The sequence below is a fragment of the Suncus etruscus genome, chromosome 4 (assembly GCF_024139225.1).
Source record: "Suncus etruscus isolate mSunEtr1 chromosome 4, mSunEtr1.pri.cur, whole genome shotgun sequence".
In the NCBI taxonomy this organism is placed as follows: domain Eukaryota; kingdom Metazoa; phylum Chordata; class Mammalia; order Eulipotyphla; family Soricidae; genus Suncus; species Suncus etruscus.
In genome coordinates, this window is record NC_064851.1 from 10,505,917 (window position 1) to 10,526,983 (window position 21,067).

Here is a 21,067-nt window from a genome sequence, read left to right on the forward strand (position 1 = left end):
AAGGCTATAAAGGGGCCGTGTAACCTTCTGATAGTCTGGCAGGGGGCTCACTACCCCAATCCAAATCTAGACAAGCCCACATGTTCTGGGCCTCAGAGGCAAGTAGCAGAGACAAAGAGCTCCTACGAGTAGCAGAGACAAAGAGCTCCTACCCCAGATATTCCAGGGTGGAGAGACTCACAACTGGGTTGAATTGGGCTTACTGACAGCCCCACTGTCCCCTCCTGTCTTCATGGGGTTGTTTCTCTCTAGGGCACTTCCACACATAACCTTAGTGGTGGCCGGGGCCTTGGGAGAGGAAAGATCGTCCACAGGCTTGGTGGGAAGGCCCAGTTTTGGAATGGATCTGCCCCCAAATCTCCCACCAAGAGAAACTGCCTTTGGACATCCTAACCTCCAGAACAGCTTACTGGAAAGTACCAGCCTCCAGAGCTGGTCACACTTCTCCATAGTGGCTTGTTGCTGACCTTGTCATCCTGAATCAAAGCTGTGCAGAACCAGATGGGCCAATGTCGGCAGGACTGGGGACCATGCTGGTGAGTTTTGGCCGTGCGATAGGAAGTGAGTGAACCCCAAAAGGTGAGGTGAGATACAGGCAGTTGAGGGACATTTGAGGGGGTTGGATGGGTGGAAAGTTAGCTGCAGCTTTTGACTTGGCCATGGAGCTGACCTGGAAACCCAAGATGCCTCCAGCCCTCTCTTCAGGCCTGACGATGCTTCTGGAGAGTAAGGGAGAGAAGGTGGGTGCCAGCCTGAGCTGGGGGATCTGCAGAGGTCGAGAAGCAGAGAGGAATCCCAAGGAAAATGGTGCAGTGGCGGCAGAGTGCGTTGGGCTCCCAACTCCCTGGCACTTGCTTGGCCCCACATCCCTAAGGTAGGCCTTTGCCTTGCACTCTGTGCAGACCCACAGTCATTGGCCAGGCTCCTGGTGCCCAAGCAGGAAGGGCAGCTCTGGATAGGGGGCTTTTGGTCGCAGCACACCGCGCTCCAGGTCAATGCAGCACTAGGGAGAGGAGAGAAAATAGATGTGAGCCAGCCTCTGTAGGTGACCCCTCTTCTCACCCTATTCCCCTTCCCACCCTGGGCATGGCTGAGTCTCTGCAGGTGCCTGGACCCTGCTGTTATCCCCCTGCCTCTCCACCAGCCCTTGTGAAGTCCCAGCCCCTTGGGGGTGCCCATGCAGCCACCATCCTTACCTTGAGGGAAAGCAAAGTCTGCAGCCCGAGGCAGAATTCAGGACTCTCTGCGTCTGTGAAAGTTGTGTAACCGGAGAGATTGGGAGGTGCCCACTGGTGACAGTTGCAGTGGTGGTGGCCTTGCTGTCCATTCCACCCCTCCACCCTCGCCCCATCCCCATCTAGCAGCAAGGCCCAGAGATCGGGGATCATCCAAGTGTCATGAGGGAGAGACAGAAGCCACACCGCTAGAGGCCTTACCTACCACCTGGGCCGAGCAGGACACGGTCTCCTGGCCCAGCTGCAGCTCCAGCTGTTCCACCTGGGTCGGCCCAGGTGCCGGGTCCCCATCTGGGGCTGTCAGTTCCCTCTTCCCTAGCCTGCGGTTGGGAGAGCTGGGGTTATGCCATCACCCCCCAACCTCGACCCCACATGCACACCCCCTTTGGGGACCCAAGGATTCCCTGTTTCAGCTGGCTTTTCTCAGATCAGTTGTTCTTGCCATCAGAGCTTTACAGGGCTTGAGCTCCCATATCACAAGTCACATTTTGTTTGCTTTGTTTGCTTTTGGGCCACATCTGATCATGTTCAGGGGTTACTTCATCCTGAATCCGCTGCGTGCAAGGCAAACGCCCCACCGCTATGTTATCTCTCTGGCCCCATCCAGAGGATTTTAGTTAAAATGACTTGATGACTGTCCATGACCTAACTCTGGAATATCTTATTATCCCCAAAAGAACTTACCCAAGCCGACTGAGGCATCGCGAAGAGATCTGATTGTGCTGGGTGCCTGTGTCCACAGCCACTCTGAGTACCTGGTCATGGCACTAAGACAATGTATGGGGGCTCCCATGAGTCTCAGGAGGATACGTCAGGATGATAGCCTCCTCTTTCCCCAATCCTCTGGTGAGTGAAGGGGCTAAGCTGAGTCTTTAAAACTAAGTGTTTTGGTTTTGGAGTCACACCTAGCAGTGCTCAGGGATTACCCAGGAATCACTCTAGCAGTGTTTGAGGAACCATATGGGGTGCCAACATCAAACCTGGATCAGCCACATACAAGGCAAACACCCAACCCAGTGTACTTTCACTTTGACCCTTTACAATTTTTTTGGCTTTGCTTTGGGGCCATACCCAGCAATACTCAGGTTACATCTGGCTCTGTACTCACCTCTGGCAATGCTCGGTGGGGGGGGGGAACATCGACCATATGGGGTGACAGGGACTGAACCCAGGTCGGCTGCATGCAAGGCAAGTGCCTTAACCACTATACTATTTCTCTGACCCCTTTAAAATTATTTGTATGGGATCTCAGATCATTGAGGTCACACAAGTCCTTGAAGAAAGGAATTCAAACAGGCACAGAAGCTGCACTCTGTTAGATCACACCTTTTTTCCCAAAAAACAAAGATCATCCCTAGTTCCTTTTTTTTGTTGTTTTTTGTGGGTTTTTTTGGGGGGGGAGGGGGACACCCAGCAGCACTCAGGGGTTACTTCTGGCACTCAGAAATCAGTTCTGGCAGGCTGGGGGACCATATGGGATGCCGGGAATTGAACCGGGTCCGTCCTGTGTTGGCCGCATGCAAGGCAAATACCCTACCACTATGCTATTTCTCCAGCCTGAATCCCTGGTTCCTTTGTATCTATTTATTTACAACTTGGTTTTACCCCCAAAATAGAAATTGTCTTACATGTAAAACTGGGCAGAACTGGTTCTATCCTTACTTCCCCACCTAGGGGAGTACTCAATAAAAACTGTACTGTGTACTAAATAAAAATGACAGTTTCAGGGGCTGGAGAGATAGCACAGCAGTAGGGCATTTGCCTTGCACACAGCCAACCCAGGATGGATGGTGATTCGAATCCCGGCATCCCATATGGTCCGCCGAGTCTGCCAAGAGTGATTTCTGAGCACAAGCCAGGAGTAACCCCTGAGTTACTGGTGTGTGATCTCCCAAAAAACAAAAACAAAACAAAACACAGGCAGCTCGAGGTAGAAGATTGCCAGACTACACGCGTTTCACCCTCAGCCTGGTTTGGATAATTTTGTGCAGCAACTGCTTTGGGTTGGAAATAGGGCACATAGGGTGATTTTACACCCTTCACTAGGAAAACACAGGCCGGAAACCGTGGTGTGTTTGGCAGAACTCTTAAGAGGCTGAGGGCATCTGACTGGAGATTTTTAGGTTGGCACTAGAGGGAAATAAAGAGCCAAATATCTGGTGAGGCCAGGCAGATGTGTGATCCCCAAGGCTCTTAGACAGGCTAACTTCACTGCCTTGTACAGTACATTTGGCACTGATTATACTTGCTCATCTAAATTCATGCTGTTTTCTCATTCCAGACATTTCTTGAGCACTTAAAGGTTGCTGGAAAGTCAGAACCAGAGAGATAGCACAGTCGGTAGAGTACTTGCCTTCCAGGCTGCTAATCTGACATCCTATTTTTTTTGGGGGGGGGGGGCGCGGGGTCACACCCGGCAGTGCTCATGGATTACTCCTGGCTCTATGCTCAGAAATTGCCCCTGACAGGCACAGGGGACCATATGGGATGCCGGGATTCGAACGACCGTCCTTCTGCATGAAAGGCAAATTCCTTACCTCCATGCTATCTCTCCGGCCCATGATCTGACATCCTATATGGTCTCCTAAGCCATCCAGAAGTGATCCCTGAGCACTACCAGGTGTGCCCCCCCACCCCCCAAAAAACAAAAGATTGCTGAAAAGCACAGCAAGTAATGAGTAATGCCGGGCGAATTGGTTTATTTTCTGGATTCTAAGGGAAGTGACATGAAATCAATTTTGTGCTAGGAAGTTCTAAGTATAGAGATTAAAATACTTGCCTTGGGGCTAGAGTAATAGGATATAGCACATTTGCTTTGCATGTGGCTGATCCGTGTTTGATCCCTGGCATCCCAAATGGTCCCCCTTAGCCTGCCAGGAGTGATTTCTTTTTCTTTATTGTTTTTGTTTTTGGGCCACACCCAGTGACGCTCAGGGGTTACTCCTGGCTATGCGCTCAGAAATCACTCCTGGCTTGGGGGACCATATGGGACTTCAGAGGTTGAGCCCAGGTCTGGGTCAGCCGCGTACAAGGCAAACACCCTACTGCTATGCTATCACTCCAGCCCTGCAGGAGTGATTTCTGAGTGCAGAGTCAAGTGTGACCCAAAAAAAAACAAAACAAAATGAACACTTGCCTTGCCTACTGCCAACCCAGTTGGCACTATATAGTCCCCAGCATCACTGGGAGCAGCCCTTGAGCACAGAACTGGGAGAAGCCCCTGAGCACTGCCCTGTATGGTCCCCAAACAAAAAGCAAACAAGAAAAGGCCTTTCCTGGGACCAGAGAAATAGTATAGTGGAGAGGGACTTGCTTGTATACAGCCACGTTTGATCCCTAGCAGCCCATAAGTCTGAGTACAATCAGGTGTGATCCTGAGCACAGCACCAAGAGTAGCCCCTGAGCACAGTAAAGGAAGCCTGAAAGGTAAGGCTCTTGCTTTCCATGCAGACAACCTGGTTTCCATACTGGGTATCCTGTATGGTCCCCGGAGCACTGCTAGGAGTGATCCCTGAGCACAAAGCTAGGAGTAACCCCTGAGCATCACCAGGTATGGCCCCAAAACAAGCAAACATAAAAATCAAAAAAAATAAAAGGCTTTTTTTGTGACTAGAAGTCAGGAAAGGAAGTAGCACTTTGGACCTAAAATATTGTATAATGCGAGAGTGCCAGGACACCTGGGCAGATGTGGTGGGAAGGTGGTGGGTATTTGTCAGGAAGGTTCAGCGTTGCTCAGGATAAATGATCCCAGGCCCCTCGAGAGGTGTGTTCTCCAGGAGATCACATGTCTATCTGTAGAGCACTGGAAGGAGTCACTTGTTCCACAGGCTTTTTGATAAAGGAACAAGGACCGGAGGGGGAATACAGGGTGTGGGTTGCTTGCCTTGCAGGTGGCTGACCCAGGTTTGATCCCTGATATCCCACATGATTCCCTGAGCCCTACCAGGAGTGATCCCTGAAAGAAGAGCCCAGGAGTAATCCCTGAGCGCCTCCTGGTGTGACTTCAAACCTACCCACCCCTCCAAAAAATGAAAGGAGAGAAGATGGGAAAACATTCTAAAGCTAAGAATGAAAGAGAGGGCCTGTGTTTTATTTGTTTGTTTTGGGGCTCAGGGGACCATATGGGATGCAAGTGCCCTTCCCACTGTACTGTGGTTCTTGCCCCCGCCCATGCCCTTGGTGCAGTCTGGGTTAGGGTCTGAGCTGCTGCTTTCTCTCCCCTTCCCCAACCCCACCCCCGAGTTGTATGACAAGGCACTCTCACCTTGCAGCTGACCAGAAGGGCTGAGATTTGGGGCTTGCTGACTTCCCTTCTGCTCTCCTGGCGGTGCACCAGAGGAGACTCACCCTGGCATCCACTCTGCTTTCCTTCCACCAGGCGTCTTTGGATCACGCTGTGTGGCTGCTAGCTCCGGCATAGGAAGACAAAGTCCAAGGCCCCGATTGCAAGCCCCCAACTCCTTCAGCCCAGGACCAGAGAGGGGTGGATGCATGCCCAAGGGTCTCAGCAGTCACCATTGGGTTAGTCAGCAGTAACCCCATGATGCTGTTAGCTCCAGACACGGTGTGGGAGACCAAGGTTTTCCCCAGGTCCCCCATGCACTGCCCAGTAGTGATCCCTGAGCACAGCTGACTGTGATACAAAAACTTAAAAAAAAAAATCATGCTTTTATCTTTTTGGGGAAGGTACTCAACAGCTTCTTCTGACTTTGTACTCTGAAACTGTACCTGGCAGTGCTCAGGAGACCAGATGGTGGCAACATTCCAACCAGGGTCAGCCACATGTAAAGCAAATAACTTAACCCCTTGTGCAATTGTATCTCATGTCACGCCATGTGTCTAGAGCCCCAGACTGCTGAACAAGATGGGAAAGGAGAGTCTGTTATTCTTTTTTTTTTTTTTTTTTTTTAGTTTTTGGGTCACCCGGCGTTGCTCAGGGGTTCCTCCTGGCTGTCTGCTCAGAAATAGCTCCTGGCAGGCACAGGGGACCATATGGGACACCAGGATTTGAACCAACCACCTTTGGTCCTGGATCAGCTGCTTGCAAGGCAAACGCCGCTATGCTATCTCTCCGGGCCCGAGTCTGTTATTCTAGGTTAGACTGACCTGTAGCCGATGGGACCTTTCAGAATTGTGGGTGGGGGTGAGGGTGTTGAATATTTATGCTTGAAAATAATTCTGTTTCAAGCATCTAGCATTTGGGGGGGTCACACCCAGTGGCACTCAGGTTACTCCTAGCTCTGCTAGGGGTACCATATGGGATGCTGGGATTTGAACCACCATCTGTCCTGGGTCGGCTGTGTGCAAGGCGAACACCCTACCGATGTGCTATCTCTCCGGCCCCACCTCCAGCTTTCTTAAGTGGCAACCCCCACCTTCCCCGACCTCAGCAGAGCTTAGTGCCAATGGTGCATGGACTAGAAATCCAGGCCAACGAAAGCACAAAGCAAAAAGTAGACGGGGGTGGGGGGGCACGGCGTGCAGCGAAGAGATAGCACAGCGGTAGGGTGTTTGCCTTGCACACAGCCAATCCAGTACCAATTCAGGAAGGATGGTGGTCCAAATCCCAGCATTCCATATGGTCCCCCATGCCTGCCAGGAGCAGTTTCTTGAGAGCAGAGCCAAAAGTAACTCCTGAGCTCCACTGGGCGTGACCCAAAAACCAAAAAAAGGGCCCAGAGAGATAGCACAGCAGCGTTTGCCTTGCAAGCAGCCGATACAGGACCAAAGGTGGTTAGTTCGAATCCCGGTGTCCCATATGGTCCCCCGTGCCTGCCAGGAGCTATTTCTGAGCAGACAGCCAGGAGAAACCCCTGATCACCACCAGGTGTGGCCAAAAAAAACAAAAAAAAATAGTCACGGGCCAGGGATGTGGTTCAGCTGTAGTGCACCGGCTTTGTATGTGTGAGACCCAGAAGAAAAGGAGAGAACGAAGGGAGGGGTGGGGAGAGGGGAAGGAATATCTACAAATTGGGATGCTGGGGGCCAGAGAGATAGCACAGCGGTAGGGCATTTGCCTTGCATGAAGCCTATCCATGACAGATGGTGGTTCGAATCCCGATATGCCATATGGTCCCCCCCTCAGCCTGCAAGGAGTGATTTTTTTGGGGGGATTTGGTTTTTGGGTCACACCTGGCAGCGCTCAGGGGCTACTCCTGGCTCTACACTCAGGAATCGCTCCTGGCAGGCTCAGCGGACCATATGGGATGCCAGGATTCAAACCACCGTCCTTCTGGTCCTTCTGCATGCAAGGCAAACGCCTTATCTCCATGCTATCTCTCCAGCCCCAAGGAGAGATTTTTGAGCACAGAGCCAGGAGTAACCCCTGAGTGCTGCTGGGTGTGACCCAAAAACAAAAAACAAACAAACAAAAAAAAAAAACGGGCTGGAGAGATAGCATGGAGGTAGGGCATCATTTGCCTTGCATACAGAAGGACAGTGGTTCGAATCCCGGCATCCCATATGGTCCCCAAGCCTGCCAGGAGTGATTTCTGAGCATAGAGCCAGGATTAACCCCTGAGCACTGCCAGTTGTGACCCCCAAATAAACCAAAATAAAATAAATTTAAAAAATTAGGATGCTGAGAAATATCTTTCAGTGTCCTCGCCTGTAGTCCCCCATCTCTGTTCTATACACCCTAGGTTGTACCAAGTTTACCTCCTGTATATATGCATTTGGATTTGTTTATTTGTTTTGTCATGCTGGGAATGAAACCCAGGGTCTTTCTTTTTTTTTTTTTTTGGTTGTTGGGCCACACCCGGCGGTGCTCAGGGGTTACTCCTGGCTGTCTGCTCAGAAATAGCTCCTGGCAGGCACGGGGGATCATATGAGACACTGGGATTCGAACCAACCACCTTTGGTGCTGGATCGGCTGCTTGCAAGGCAAATGCCGCTGTGCTATCTCCCAGGGTCTTAAACTTGTAAGGCATGTGTCACTGAACTACTTCCTGGCCCTTTGAATAGAGTGTGTGTGTCCCTCCCTCCTTCCCTCCTCCCTCCCTCCTCCCTCCCTCCCTCCCTGCCTCCCTCCTTCCCTCCCTCCCTGCCTCCCTCCTTCCCTCCCTCCCTCCCTCCCTCCCTTCCTTCCTTCCTTCCTTCCTTCCTTCCTTCCTTCCTTCCTTCCTTCCTTCCTTCCTTCCTTCCTTCCTTCCTTCCTTCCTTCCTTCCTTCCTTCCTTCCTTAATTCTCAATTGTAAAAACATGTTTTCTGGGAGCCAGAGCAGTGATTGATGCAAGCAGTAGGGGATTTGTTTGCCTTGCACGCAGCTAGTCACTAACTGTGGTTCGATTCCCTGGCATCCCATACAGTCCCCCAAACCAGGGGCAATTTCTGAGTGCATAGCCAGGAGTAAACCCCTGAGCGTCACTGGGTGTGCCTCCCAAAAGACAACAACAACAAAAAAAAAAAAACCACGTGTTTTTTGGCCAAACTCAGCAGTGCTCTGGAGCTGCTTCTGTTCAGGCATCACTCCTGATGATGCTTGGGAAGTGTCCATGCTGGGGATCTCAGTTGCTATCTGTGATGGTGCTGGGGGACCATGTAGTGCTGGGAATTGGACCTCCTCAATCCATTATATTTACATTTATATTACATATGATATATAATTTACATATAATAATATAATATATAACATCATTTATATAAATATTATATATATATAAATATAAACTCACTCCTGGCTCTGTGTTCAGGGATTATTTCTGGTAGTGCTCAGAGGACCTCATGGAGGGCTGAGGATGAACCCTGAGTTGGTCCTGTGCAAAGCAAGCTTTCCTTCCACAATACCATCTCTCATTGTCACCCTTTTTTGTATTTGTTTTTTGGGGGGTCACTTCCAGCAGTACTCGGGACTATTTGGTGTTAGGGTGGAACCTAGTTCTACTACATGCACAGGAAATGATTTTTTTTAGGGGCCACACCCAATAGTGCCACACAATACCAGGGGTCAGACCCAAGGCATAGAGTGCTCTGCCTCTTGGCCAGATCCTTGGTCTGAGCTCAGTCCTTAAGGATCCACAGCTCAGATCTAAGCCTGAACCCCCAGCCTCATCCCTGCTCTGCTCGCCTGCCCCAGTGACCCTTCTTTTTTTTTTTTTTTAATTTTTTTTTTAATTATGAGAACAAAGATGCAAATAAAGAGGACAAGGTAAAGTTACAGTGGAAGGACAATCACCCATAACATAATTCTCAGAAGAAGTCCCCTTGCTGATATCTTAACTTTGTATTTTCAGCCAAAGAACATTAAGATAAATAAAACAGAATCCATGCACAATTACTTTGTCCCTCAAGTCCCCAAATTGTAACACATTATAATATTTCTTAACAGCACACAAGGCAATCTAAAGCTATAAAACTTACGTAACTCCTTAAACATTAGAGGCATAGTATTTTTTTCCCAGTGACCCTTCTACAGCTCCTGCCCAGCTCTGCTTTTCTTTCTGCCTTTGCTCCTGCTCACCCTCTCGGAACTCTTCTTCCTCATGTCTCACTGGGCTCAACACCCTTTGTTCTTTTGTTTTCTTTTAGGCCACACCCTGCTGTGTTCAGGGCTTACTCCTGGCTCTGCACTCAGGAATCACTCCAGTGGGGCTGGGGGTCCATATGGGATCTTTATATTCGAGTTTTATGGTTGTTTGTTTTGGGGCCACACCCAGTTACTCCTGGCTCTGCACTCAGAAGTACTTCTGGCAGGCTTGGTTGACCAACATGCAAGCCCTCCCCACTGTGCTATCACTCTAGCCCAGAAAGACCCCTCTTGATTACAAGAATGGAGTTTTCAGTCTGGGTCTTTAATAATTCAATGCATCTTTTATTTAATCATTTTGGGGGAGGTTATTTTGGGACCACACCCAGTGGTGCTCGGGGCTTTCTCCTGGCTCTGCATTCAGGGTTCACTCCTGCCTGGCAGGACTTGGGGGGACCACATGGAGTGGCAGGTATGAAACTCAGTTCTTCCAAATATAAGGCAAGCACCTTACCCACTGTACTTCTTTTCATTTATTAATGCCGAGTTTGCCACCCTTGGGAAGCCATCTCGGGCGTCTGCTTCTCCGGACTCTTTCCTCCACTCTCCAGCCTGAGGAAGCCAGCTCTCAGACTTGTTGCTTGTGGGTTTTACTCCCTCTTGGCCTAGGGACACCCCTCCACCCCATCCTTTAAAGTGAAGTCGTGGTCTCATTCATCTTGGCTTTCTTAGGCTCTGCTCAGCATTGTAAGCAGACTCTGCAGTGCTTAGTGAAGAGTTACAGACTTCCTGTCCCACCCCAGCTCTCCCTAAACCTGCTCTCCCTGCCTAGGATTGTTTTTCTGTTCTTGTTTAAAGGGAGGCCCTTGAGGCTGCTGTCTGCCAGCAGGAGGCCTCCTCTGGGAATAAGGCAGGAGCCCTGGACCCACCAAAAGCGCCTCTCTGTGTTCAGCCCTCCCGCCTTTCCCACGGTGGCTGCACACTGCAGAGGCCCAAGGCCTGGGCCTTCCTAGCAGGGCACACTGGGACTCCCAACCTTTTTATTGTTGCTGTTTAGTTTCGGGGCCACATCTGTCGGTGCCCAGGGCTTATTCCTGGCTCTGTGCTCAGGGATCATTCCCAGGGATCATCGTGGTCCAGGGATCAAACATGGGTCAGCTGGGTGCAGGGCAAGGACCCTAACATTCCTATAGTCTCTCCAACCCCCAACTTTTGTGTCTTTAGCCCCACTCCGTGGAGGAAAAAAACAAACAAACAAATAGATAAACTGCTAGTGGCTGACTCAACAGCTGCTGAAGCAGAGTAGAGGCCAGAAGGCCTGGGCTAGAGCTCCATTGTCGGTAGCACAAACAGGCACACGCCATGCTGGAGGCCCAGGTTTAATACACCGCATAGGTCTGAGCACTGACCCAGGAAACAATGTGTGGCCCCAAAGCAGGAACCCAGGACTTTGTCAGCAGAAGCTGCCCCGGGATGATCTGCTGACAGAAGTTTCCAAAGATACAACACATGCATGCCCCCTTCCCCTATGGGTAGAAGCTACAGGGTGCACCAGTGCCTGTTGCCCTGCCCTTCATTTTCTTGCATCTATCTGCAGGGCCTCTGTCTCCACCTATTCACACACACACACACACACACACACACACACACACACACACACACACACAGCTGGGGGTTGCAGGGCCTCAAAACTGGCTCCCTGCAGCAGGGCCATTTGGCTGAGAGCAAGCCTAGAAGGTAGGCTTAGGTAACAGGCTGCACTGGCCTTTGGCTTTCCCAGGAAGAGAGAGTTGCTGTAGCTCCAGAGGAAGCTACTTTCTCCTCTCAGATCCTCTTGACTGGGAAAAAGAAAAGATGCAGCTTTTTTTCTTAGCCAAGCCTGCCTGCCCCCTCTGAACCAGAGGCCAGCCCACGGCCCTGTTCTCTGCGCCCGACAAAGGCCCTCTCCTTTCTCTCCGGCCAGTGGGATGGTAGCTGGAGGGATGACACCAGTTTGTCTCTCTCCATTGTGCTTTGGACTGCCCAGGGTCCAAGCCTTTTATCCTTCCTAATTCAGGTCATCCTCACAGCTACTGTAGGAGGCTGGGGCTGCTAATCTCACCATCGAATAGTCGAAGATGGGTGAGTGCAGGGCACCTGGATTCCATCCTCAGCACCACATGGTGCCCTGCCAGGAAAAGGTAATGAGCACAGAGCTAGAAACTAGTCCCTGAGTATCAAAGGGTGTGCCCCCCTTCCCAAAGATGAAGATGAGTCAGAGGGCTAGAGCCCAAGGCCCCACATCACATAGTCCCCCCTCTGCCTCCCCAGCACTGTCTGGAGCCAGATATGCCCCCCCCCCCCCGCCCAAACGAAGAAAAAGCCAAAGAACTACAGGCTACGGAGCTCGGAGCTCAAGCAATAACACAGCAGGGAGGGTGTTTGCCTTGGAAGTGGCCAACCCAGGTTTGATTCCCAGCACCCAAATAGTCTCCCAAGCACTGCCAGCAGTGATATCTGCATGCAGAGCCAGGAGTAAGTCCTGAGCACTGCCATGGGTGGCCCCAAAAAGTAGACTGGGAGACAGAGTAACTTGTCCATGTTAAAAGTGACAGTGCCTTTTCTGACCCTTGGGGCCAGGCTGACTCACTGGTCCCCAGGTGGAACCCTCCCCAGGCCAATGCCGAAAAGGACAGGAGCCTGGAAGGTTCATTCCAGTCCCCACTAGGAGGAAGGTGGTGGGTGGCATTCAAGGTGACCAGGTGGCAGGGCAAGTGCCATCTGGAAACGCTGATACCTGGCACTGAGTAAGGGCTTCGTCCAAGGGGGGACCGGGCAGATGCTTGAACTGGCATGGTAGGAGGGAACCCGCCATTTGGGAAACAGAAGAGTTGCAACTATCCGTCCTGCTGCCATGCCTGGTTGGGGGCTCCTGTACCCCATCTCTCCCAAAGCCTTGTTTCCAAACTGACTCTCAGGGATAAAACCAACCTCATGCACTTGTGGGGGAGGCCAAACGTTGAGAAAAGAATCTGAGAAGCACCAAGCTCGGGGAGACCCTTAGTGAGTAGTCAGTCCTCCAGCAGGTGGGGGTGCCTGTACCCACGCAAGGAATGGGAGACTCTGAAAGCTTGGGCGTCCACCCCACCACCACCACCACCACCACCACCACCACCACCACCACCACCAAGCCCCACACTGGGGCAGCCCCTGGACCCTGTTGGGGTGCCTCACCAAATCCTTGGAGGTGCCCAGCCTCCTGAGGCTGTCAATGGGAAGCAGATCCGCCGAGTCCTTGTGCAGAAACTGCGTGGCCTGTTTGAGTCGGCGCTGCTGGCCCAGGTGGGCAGGGCCCCGCAGCACTGCAGCCACCGGGGGTCCCCTGCTCCTGGCGCCTCCCTCTCCTCCGCTAGCCTCGGGCCCGGTGCTCATGGCGTCAGGAGTGGACTGGGGGCTCTGGAAAGGATGGGGGAGAAGGCGTTCTGCTCCGGGTTGCTAAGCTGTGGCTCTCCCGCCTGGAGGGGCACAAGGGGAAAATCAATCGTGGGTGAGCGCAGCCGCCACTTTGCAGAGATTGTGGGGAGGGAGGAGGAGGAGGTGGAAGAGAAGAAGGAGGAGGAGGAGGGCTGGGAGGCCCCGGCTGGACAAACCCAGCCCTGAAAAGGGAGGTGGGGCGGTGTGTTGTGTGTGTGTGGGGGGGGGTCGGTTCATCCGGGCTGCAGAGGGTGGCACGGATCTGCCAAGTGGGGCTTGAATGAGAAGTAAGTGGATGCCCTGGGAACCACTCTGGAGACTGTGTGGCATTGCCCAAGGGATGCCAGGGATCGAACTTGGGTCGGCCCGAACACCACCAGGTATGTATGGCCTTCCTGAAATACAAAATAAACTAGAGTTGCAACGAGAGTTGAAGTTTCCTGAGCACCCTCTCTCCCCTCCGACATTCATTACTCCACTGGTGGTGATGGGGAAGGGGGCCTTCACCTGGCAATACTACTTCAGGACTCAATATTTGGGGTTAGGGGGTGCTAACACCAGGAACCAAGAGGCATTCAGGTGCCATGGGTTTCCAGGGATGGAGTCCAGGTCCATATGATGTACATGTGCTTAGCCCTGTCTGAGCTTATTTTAACCAATATGTTAATTCGTTTTGTCTGTTACATCTTATATATTCTGTAATTTGCCTTACTTCGCTCCATATATTATTTGGGTTTTATTTGGGTTATTTTGGGTGGGGGGGTCCACACCTGGCGGTTCTTAGGGTTGACTTCTGGCTTTGTGAGCAGAGACTAATACACTCAGAAATCACCCCTGGAGGACTTGGGGTACCATCTGGGGTGCCAGAGATCAAAGGCAAGAGCCCAACTCACTGTGCTATCTCTTCATCCTTCTCCGTATTTTATGAATGAGATTCACTCACAGACTATGCATAGCTCTAGTTGGTTCATTTAAACTATTATAGTATTTCACCTTATTTTTTTTTTATTTATTTATTTTTTTGGGTCACACCCGGCAGTGCTCAGGGGTTATTCCTGGCTCCAGGCTCAGAAATTGCTCCTGGCAGGCACGGGGGACCATATGGGCGCCGGGATTCGAACCGATGACCTCCTGCATGAAAGGCAAACGCCTTACCTCCATGCTATCTCTCCGGCCCCTCACCTTATATTTTTTTATTTAATTTTTTTCTGTTTTGTTTTTTTGGGTCACTCCTGGTGGCACTCAGGTGTTACTCCTAGCTCTGTGCTCAGGAATCGCTCCTGGCAGGCTCGGGACACCACATAGGATACTGGGGATCAAACCCAGGTCAGTCCTGGGTCGACCGCATGCAAGTCAAATGTCCTACCACTGTGGGAGCCTCACCTGTTAGCGCTCATGGCTTGTTCCTGGCTCTGCACTCAGGTATCACTCCTGGCAAGGTTGAAGAAACCATATAGGATGCTGAAGATTAAACTGGGTTAACCACATGCAAGGCAAACACCTCACACACTGTACTATCTCTTAGTCCTCTAGAATATCTTTTTAACCATCACCAAAATGTAATTGTCATGCACCTGCCAACACTTAAGCACCATATCCAAATCCTGCTTCTTAGGGACACAGCCTGAGTCAGCAAGCATCAAGATTTATGCCAACAAATCAAGTATCCAGTGGCCAGAGGGGCCAATAGTGAGTAGGACTCTTGCCTTGTATGTGACTGATACCAGTTTGATCTCCAGTGCCAAATATAGTCCTTGGAGCATTTCCAGGAGTGATCTCTGAGCACAGAGTTAGCCTCTGAGCACTGTTGGATGTACTCACAAAGAACAAACTATAAAAGTGGATTTCCTTTTACAGATATGGAATCCACTTAAATGTTAGGGGTTGGATGTGTGTGTGGGGGGTAGTGGTGTGTGTTTTGGGCCACACCTGGCGGCGTTCAGGGGTTATTCCTGGTTCTGCACTCAGAAATCATTCCTGGCAGGCACAGGGGACCATATGGGATGCCAGGAACCGAACTGAGTCCATCTTGTGTCAGTCGCATGCACGGCAAAAGCCTTACCGTTGTGCTATCTCTCTGGTGCCATGGAAACTTTTGAAAAAACTTTATTGATTGATGATTGGTTTTTGGGCCACACCCAGCTGTGCTCAGGGGTTACTTCTGGCTCTGTACTTAGAAATCTCCTCTTGTAGGCTGGGGGACCATATGGGATGCTGGGAATCAAACCGGGTTTCTCCTAGGTCGGCTGCATGCAAGGCAAATGCCCTAATGCTGTGCTATCTCTCCAATGCCCCCCATGGAAAATTTTGATTATTAAAATTTTAGCTTTAGATTTTTTGTTTGTTTGTTTTTGGGTCACACCCGGCAGTGCTCAGGGGTTACTCCTGGCTCTATGCTCAGAAATCGCTCCTGGCAAGCTCAGGGGATCATATGGAATGCTGTGATTTGAACCACTGTCCTTCTGCATGCAAGACAAATGCCTTACCTCCATGCTATCTCTCTGGCCCCATGTTTTAGATTTTCTTGAGCTACACTGCCCAGTGCTCAAGAGTTTATTCCTGGTTGTGCACTCATGAATTGTTCCTGGTGGTCTTGGGGGACCAGATGAGTACTGGACATCAAACCCAGGTTGGCCACGTGCAAGGCAAGCACTCTACCTGCTGTACTATTAATGGTTCCAGTTCCTGTTTTAAATTTTTTCTCTCTCTTTCTCTTTCTTTCTTCCTTCCTTCCTTCCTTCCTTCCTTCCTTCCTTCCTTCCTTCCTTCCTTCCTTCCTTCCTTCCTTCCTTCCTTCCTCCTTCCTTCCTTCCTTCCTTCCTTCCTTCCTTCCTTCCTTCCTTCCTTCCTTCCTTCCTTCCTTCCTTCCTTCCTTCCTTCTTTCTTTCTTTCTTTCTTTCTTTCTTTCTTTCTTTCTTTCTTTCTTTCTTTCTTTCTTTCTTTCTTTTTCTTTCTCTTTCTTTTTTTTCGTTTGTTTTGTTTTTGGGTCACACCCAGCAGCACTCAGGGTTTACTCCTGGCTCTACGCTCAGAAATTGCTCCTGGCAGGCTCAGGGGACTATATGGAATGCCGGGATTTAAACCATGTCCTTCTGCATGCAAGGCAATGCTCCATGCTACCTCTCTGGCCCATTTTAAATTATTTTTGTTTTTGTTTTGGGGCCTGTTTAAAATTATTTAAAGTAGGGGGCCAGAGAGAGAGAGAGAGAGAGAGAGAGAGAGAGAGAGAGAGAGCACCATAGCGGTAGGGTGTTTGCCTTACATGCAGCCAATTCAGGTCCCGGCATCCCATATGGTCCCCCTAGCCTGCCAGGAGTGATTTCTGAGCACAGAGCCAGGACTAAACCCTGAGCGCATAAGGGTGTGACCCCCCCTCTTTTTTTTTTTTTTGGTCACACCCGGCAGTGCTCAGGGATTACTCCTGAATCTATGCTCAGAAATTGCTCCTGCCAGGCTGGGGGAACCATATGGGATGCTGGGATTCGAACCACCATCCTTCTGCATGCAAGGCAAACACCTTACCTCCATGTTATCTCTCCGGCCCCATCCCCCCAAATTATTTAAAGTAAAAAATATTTACTGAGGGGGCAGGAGAGATAGCTCAGAGGGGTTGAGCACATACTGCTTCTTTTTGTTTATTTTTGTTTTTTGTTTTTGTACACACCAAGTGGCACTCAGGGATCATTCCTGGCTCTGTGCTCAGAAATCGCTCCTGGCAAGCTTAGGGATATTATGGGGTGCCGGAGATTGATCCTGGGCCGGCCTCAGCCGGCCGCGTGCAAGGCAAATGCCCTATCACTGTGCTATCGCTCTGGCCCTGAGCACATGCTTTGGTTACAGAAGGTCTGGGTTTGATCCCCAGCACTGTATGCCCTGCCTCCAAGTAGCAACCCCTAAGCACAGAGCAAGGAGTAACTGCTGAACACCACTGGGTCCCCAACACAAAATGTTATTGAGCACCTATTATGAGCTGAGCCCTTGGCATGCATGGGATATCAGCCTGAGTTTCTGTCCTGTGATGCTTTCCTTTTTCCTGAGGAAGGCAGGTAATAGCTAACTTTATATCAGGTAGCCGTGAGTGATGAACAGAAATAAGACAGAAAGGGGGCCCGAGAGATAGCATGGAGTTAGGGCATTTGCCTAGCATGCAGAAGGACGGTGGTTCGAATCCTGGCATCCCATATGGTCCCCCGAGCCTGCCAGGAGTGATTTCTGAGCGTAGAGCCAGGAGGAACCCCTGAGCGCTGGCTGGGTGTGACCCAAAACCCCCCAAAAAATAAAATAATAAAATAAAATAAAATTAAAATAAGACAGGGTGATCCTAAAGGGAGCTGGTGAGGTTGACCAGATGTTGAGCAGAGGACATCATGCCCAGATGAGTTCTGGGTGCCATAATGATACAGAGAGGACTCAGAATCAAGCACATGAGACCAGTGAGATGGAGACAGAGCCTAGATCCCTACACTGGGCCCAGACATTGGCACTTCTCTACCAAGCATCTCCTGTGACCAATCCCTCACACAAGCATGATTACAGAATGGCCACCACAGAGAGTGCCCTCTCTTGCTGTGCAGAGAACAGAGCTATCTGATCTACCTCAGGATAGAGCCCTACTTTTTTAAAGCCCTGTTTTAAATAGATCATTGATTATTTTTTATTTATACTAAAATTAAACAAAACAAACAAAAAAGACTTAAGGCCAGAGAAATAGCACAACAGGTAAGGTACTTGCTTTGCACATGGCTGACCTGGTTTGATCTGTGACATCCCATATGGTTCCCTGAGCACCTCACGAAGTGATTCCTGAGTGCAAAGCCAGGAGTAAACTCTGAGCACTGGTGGGTGTGACTCCATGAGCAATAAATAAGTAACTAGGAATAAGCTTAGTGGAAATTCCCTGCTTTCTTTGGTGCAGTATTTCTCTCACCAAACACCAAGTCAGACAGACCTGAGGAGGTGAGGGAGTCCTTCAGCTCAGAACACAAAACTGGGGGATTCTGAAAATCCCCCCAGAGGGTGGTGGACATTGGGTTGTTTGACAGTAAGTAAGGCTGAAAGGAAACACCTGGGGCCAGAGAGATAGCATGGAGGTAAGGCATTTGCCTTGCATGCAGAAGGACGGTGGTTCAAATCCCGGCATCCCTCGAGTCTGCCAGGAGTGATTTATGAGCATAGAGCCAGGAGGAACCCCCTGAGCGCTGCCAGGTGTGACTCAAAAACCAAAAAGAAAAAAAAGGAAACACCTGTTGTTGTTCTTGTTGTTTTGGGGCACACTCAACAGTTTTCAGGGATTACTTCTGGCTAAAATAAGGGAACCAATGGGGTATTGGATTCAAACCCAGGTCAGCTGTGTGCAAGGCAAGTGCCCTCCCTGCTGTCCTATCACTCCAGTCCCCAATTCATCTCACTTGCTATATAGTCTATACCAGTGTCTCTCCAATTATCAGGACGTCCTTCAGGTTTTGTCCCCACCTTTGTGGTTTGTGAAGAGAGAAGGATGTGACAAATTTCTTGTCCCATTCCCCCAAGGCTGTAGCATGGCAATTTTTACCTCTGACTCTGGGGTAAAGAGGAGAGTTCAGTTGGCCAATGAAATCCTGCATTCCAGTGCCCTTCCTCAGAAGGAAGTTCCCAGAATATTTCCCCTGGAGTGGGTTATTCAGAGCTAGACAAACAGCTCCCTGGAGACTCTCTAGGGCTAGGGACAGATCTATTTTCAGACTTTCTCTACTGGCCAGGTTAAATCTGTCCAGGACAGGAATGAGCTGTTTTCTAGAATTTTTCTGGTCAGCTAGGATCCTGGGATCCCTGAGCCATTTTTGAAATTTCTCACCAGATAACACCCCCTACCATGACCCCAAAAGGGGAGACTCAATCAAAGGCTTTCTGACCAGGATCAACTTGATCTTTGCTAGGAGATTGGTTTCTTGCTATCTCATTTATGGCCCAACTAAGGACAGAGAGATCAAGTGTGTAGGTGGGGTGGAGGTGGGATGAGTGTGTGAGGGTGTGTGGGGATGTGGGTGGGGTGAAAGCTGCTTTCAATAAAGGAGTAAATCTTGGTCAAGTGTTCCAGCTCCACTCACTTACTCTCTGAGGGCTGGTAGAAGTGCTTCGTCTTAGGGACTTATTTCCTCATCTGTAAAACGAATTGGGGCTGGAGTGATAGCACAGCCTATCTCTAGGGCATTTGCCTTGTACGTGGATGAAGCAGGATGGACCTGGGTTGGATCCCTGACATCCCATATGGCCCCGCAGCCTGCCAGAAGCCATGTTTGAGTGCAGAGCCAGGAGTAACCCACCAGGTGTGGCCCCAAAACAAAACAAAACACACACACACACACACACAAACACACACTGCGGTATCATATAAGTGGTAGACTGGCTAAGAGGCCAGATAAAATATGACTTAGAAGACTCTCCTCTGGGCTCCGAGAGATAGTACAGCGGGAAGGGCATTTGCCTTGCATGTGGCCAACCCAGGTTCAATCCCCAGTATCTCAGATGGTTCCCCAAGTGTACCAGGAATGATTCCTGAGTGCAGAGTCAGAAGTAACTCTTTTTTTTTTTTTTTTGAATTTTGGGTCACACATTACAGCATTCAGGGGGTGCTCCTGGCTCTATGCTCAAAAGTCGCTCCTGGCAGGCTCAAGGAACCATATGGGATGCCGGGATTTGAACCACCGACCTTGTGCATGCAAGGCAAATGCTTTACCTCCATGCTATCTCTCTGGCCGCAAGGGAGTAACTCTTGAGGATAGCTAAGGTGTGACCGAAAACAACAACAACAAAACAAAACAAAACAAAAAACCAGAAGATTGCCTCAGTTTGATCATCTCTGGTACAACGCTGTTGGAGCTCAACTGAGAGCATTCCGAGAATTAAGTGGGTTGATTCATGAAATTTTCTCAATGTGTTGACTTAGTGAGAGCTGAGTAAATGTTTCCTGTTATTTGGGACATGCACACACATACACATGTTCAAACACATCCATGTGTGCATACTGGACTTATATATCTCTGCCCTTTGTGCTCCTGGGACTAACGGAGTGGACAGCCTTTACTTTCCTTCTCATGATGCTGGCTCACTCCTTCATTTCCCCACAAGATTCTGTTATTTTTGTTTTTTTGTTTTTTTTTCCCCCCATAAGATTCTGTGTTTCTTAAGAGCCTGTTCTTCTCTTTTCTCTTTCCCTTTCTTCTTCTTCTTCTTCTTCTTCTTCTTCTTCTTCTTCTTCTTCTTCTTCTTCTTCTTCTTCTTCTTCTTCTTCTTCTTCTTCTTCTTCTTCTTCTTCTCCTCCTCCTCCTCCTCCTCCTCCTCCTCCTCCTCTTCTTCTTCTTCTTCTTCTTCTCCTCCTCCTCCTCTTCTTCTTCTTCTTTTTCTTCTTCTTCTTCTTCTTCTTCTTCTCCTTCTTCTTCTTCTTCTTCTTCTTCTTCTTCTTCTTCTTCTTCTTCTTCTTCTTTTTGTTTTGTTTTATTTTTGGTTTTTGGGCCACACCCAGTGATGCTCAGGGGTTACTCCTGGCTATGCGCTCAGAAATTGCCCCTGGCTTGGGGGGACCATATGGGACGCCGGGGGATCGAACCGCGGTCCGTCCAAGGCTAGCGCAGGCAAGGCAGGCACCTTACCTCTAGCGCCACCGCCCGGCCCCTCTTCCTTCTTTTCTTTCCTTTCTTCCTGCTTCCCTACCTTGCCTTTCCTTCCTTGTCTTTCCTTCCTTCTCTCCTTTCTCCCTTTCTTCCTTTTTCCCTTCCTTGCCTTTCTTTCATTGCCCTTCCTTTCTTCTTTGCCATTCCTTCTTTCCTTCCTACCTTCCTTCCTTCTTTCCTTCCTTTCTCTCCTCCCTTCCATTCTTTCTTCCTTCCCCTCCTCCCTTCTTTCCTTTCTTCCTTTCTTCCTTCCTTTCTCATTCCT

General features: G+C 50.0%; 1 protein-coding gene across 1 annotated transcript; it reads right to left on the reverse strand.

Moving 5' to 3' along the window:
* Window positions 1–468: 468 nt before the first annotated feature.
* On the reverse strand, window positions 469–13,254 carry NRIP2 (nuclear receptor interacting protein 2). Its single transcript, XM_049772120.1, has 6 exons — window positions 12,914–13,254; window positions 5,500–5,640; window positions 1,920–2,002; window positions 1,437–1,555; window positions 1,197–1,249; window positions 469–1,003 (listed from the first exon to the last, which is right to left on the reverse strand). Exons 1-6 carry the CDS (start codon window positions 13,109–13,111, stop codon window positions 911–913), a joined length of 687 nt encoding a protein of 228 aa, XP_049628077.1. The 5' UTR covers window positions 13,112–13,254; the 3' UTR covers window positions 469–910.
* Between the last annotated feature and the right edge of the window lie 7,813 nt (window positions 13,255–21,067).